Source organism: Penaeus monodon, chromosome 24 (genome assembly GCF_015228065.2).
Source record: "Penaeus monodon isolate SGIC_2016 chromosome 24, NSTDA_Pmon_1, whole genome shotgun sequence".
NCBI lineage: Eukaryota > Metazoa > Arthropoda > Malacostraca > Decapoda > Penaeidae > Penaeus > Penaeus monodon.
The window spans coordinates 9870510-9871025 of record NC_051409.1 but is presented as its reverse complement, the minus strand read 5'-3'; the positions used below and the strand labels follow the sequence as shown (position 1 = coordinate 9871025).

At 47.7% G+C, this 516-nt stretch overlaps 1 protein-coding gene across 1 annotated transcript in view; it reads left to right on the top strand.

The window, feature by feature from the left end:
* Nucleotides 1–6: 6 nt before the first annotated feature.
* LOC119588551 overlaps nt 7–516 on the top strand; it is a 3860-nt gene continuing 3350 nt past the window's right edge. Inside the window, exon 1 of the mRNA XM_037937190.1 lies at nt 7–420. Within this exon, the coding sequence (XP_037793118.1) occupies nt 99–420 (322 nt within the window). The 5' untranslated portion in view covers nt 7–98. The remainder of the gene's footprint in view (nt 421–516) is intronic.

Here is a 516-nt window from a genome sequence, read left to right as displayed (position 1 = left end):
TCAGATTTCGTAAAGGCTATCACATTATTCATGAATGGCTTCGCACAGAACCCACAAGCAAATAATATACCAATCTCCCACGAAAAAAAAATAGAATTATGAGTCTAAAATCATTAAAACAAGAATGGAGGATTTCGCAATGCAAGCTATATATAACTTCAACTTTGATCTCTCACTCTCCCGATGAAGAATCTCGCAACCAAACCTTTACAACGCCATTCATCACATCTACCAAACTGCCTGACGAAGTAGATACCACCCAATACCACCTTCCCTCTCCGCAGTTCACTTCGAGTGGAGGCACCGAGGTCGAGATAGAGTGCGTGATGCGACTGGGCGAGCAGGACCTCCGTTCGAGCATCACACTCAAGGTCCAAGGCCGACACTCATCCTACCTCTCGAACTACTTTTCTGCGGCAGGTGAGTCCTCGTAGAAGGGAGGGGGGAGGTACATGCGCATGAGAGATTAGGTTGGTGGGGGAGATCTGCGGGGAGAGGGAGGAGGGTCGAATATGT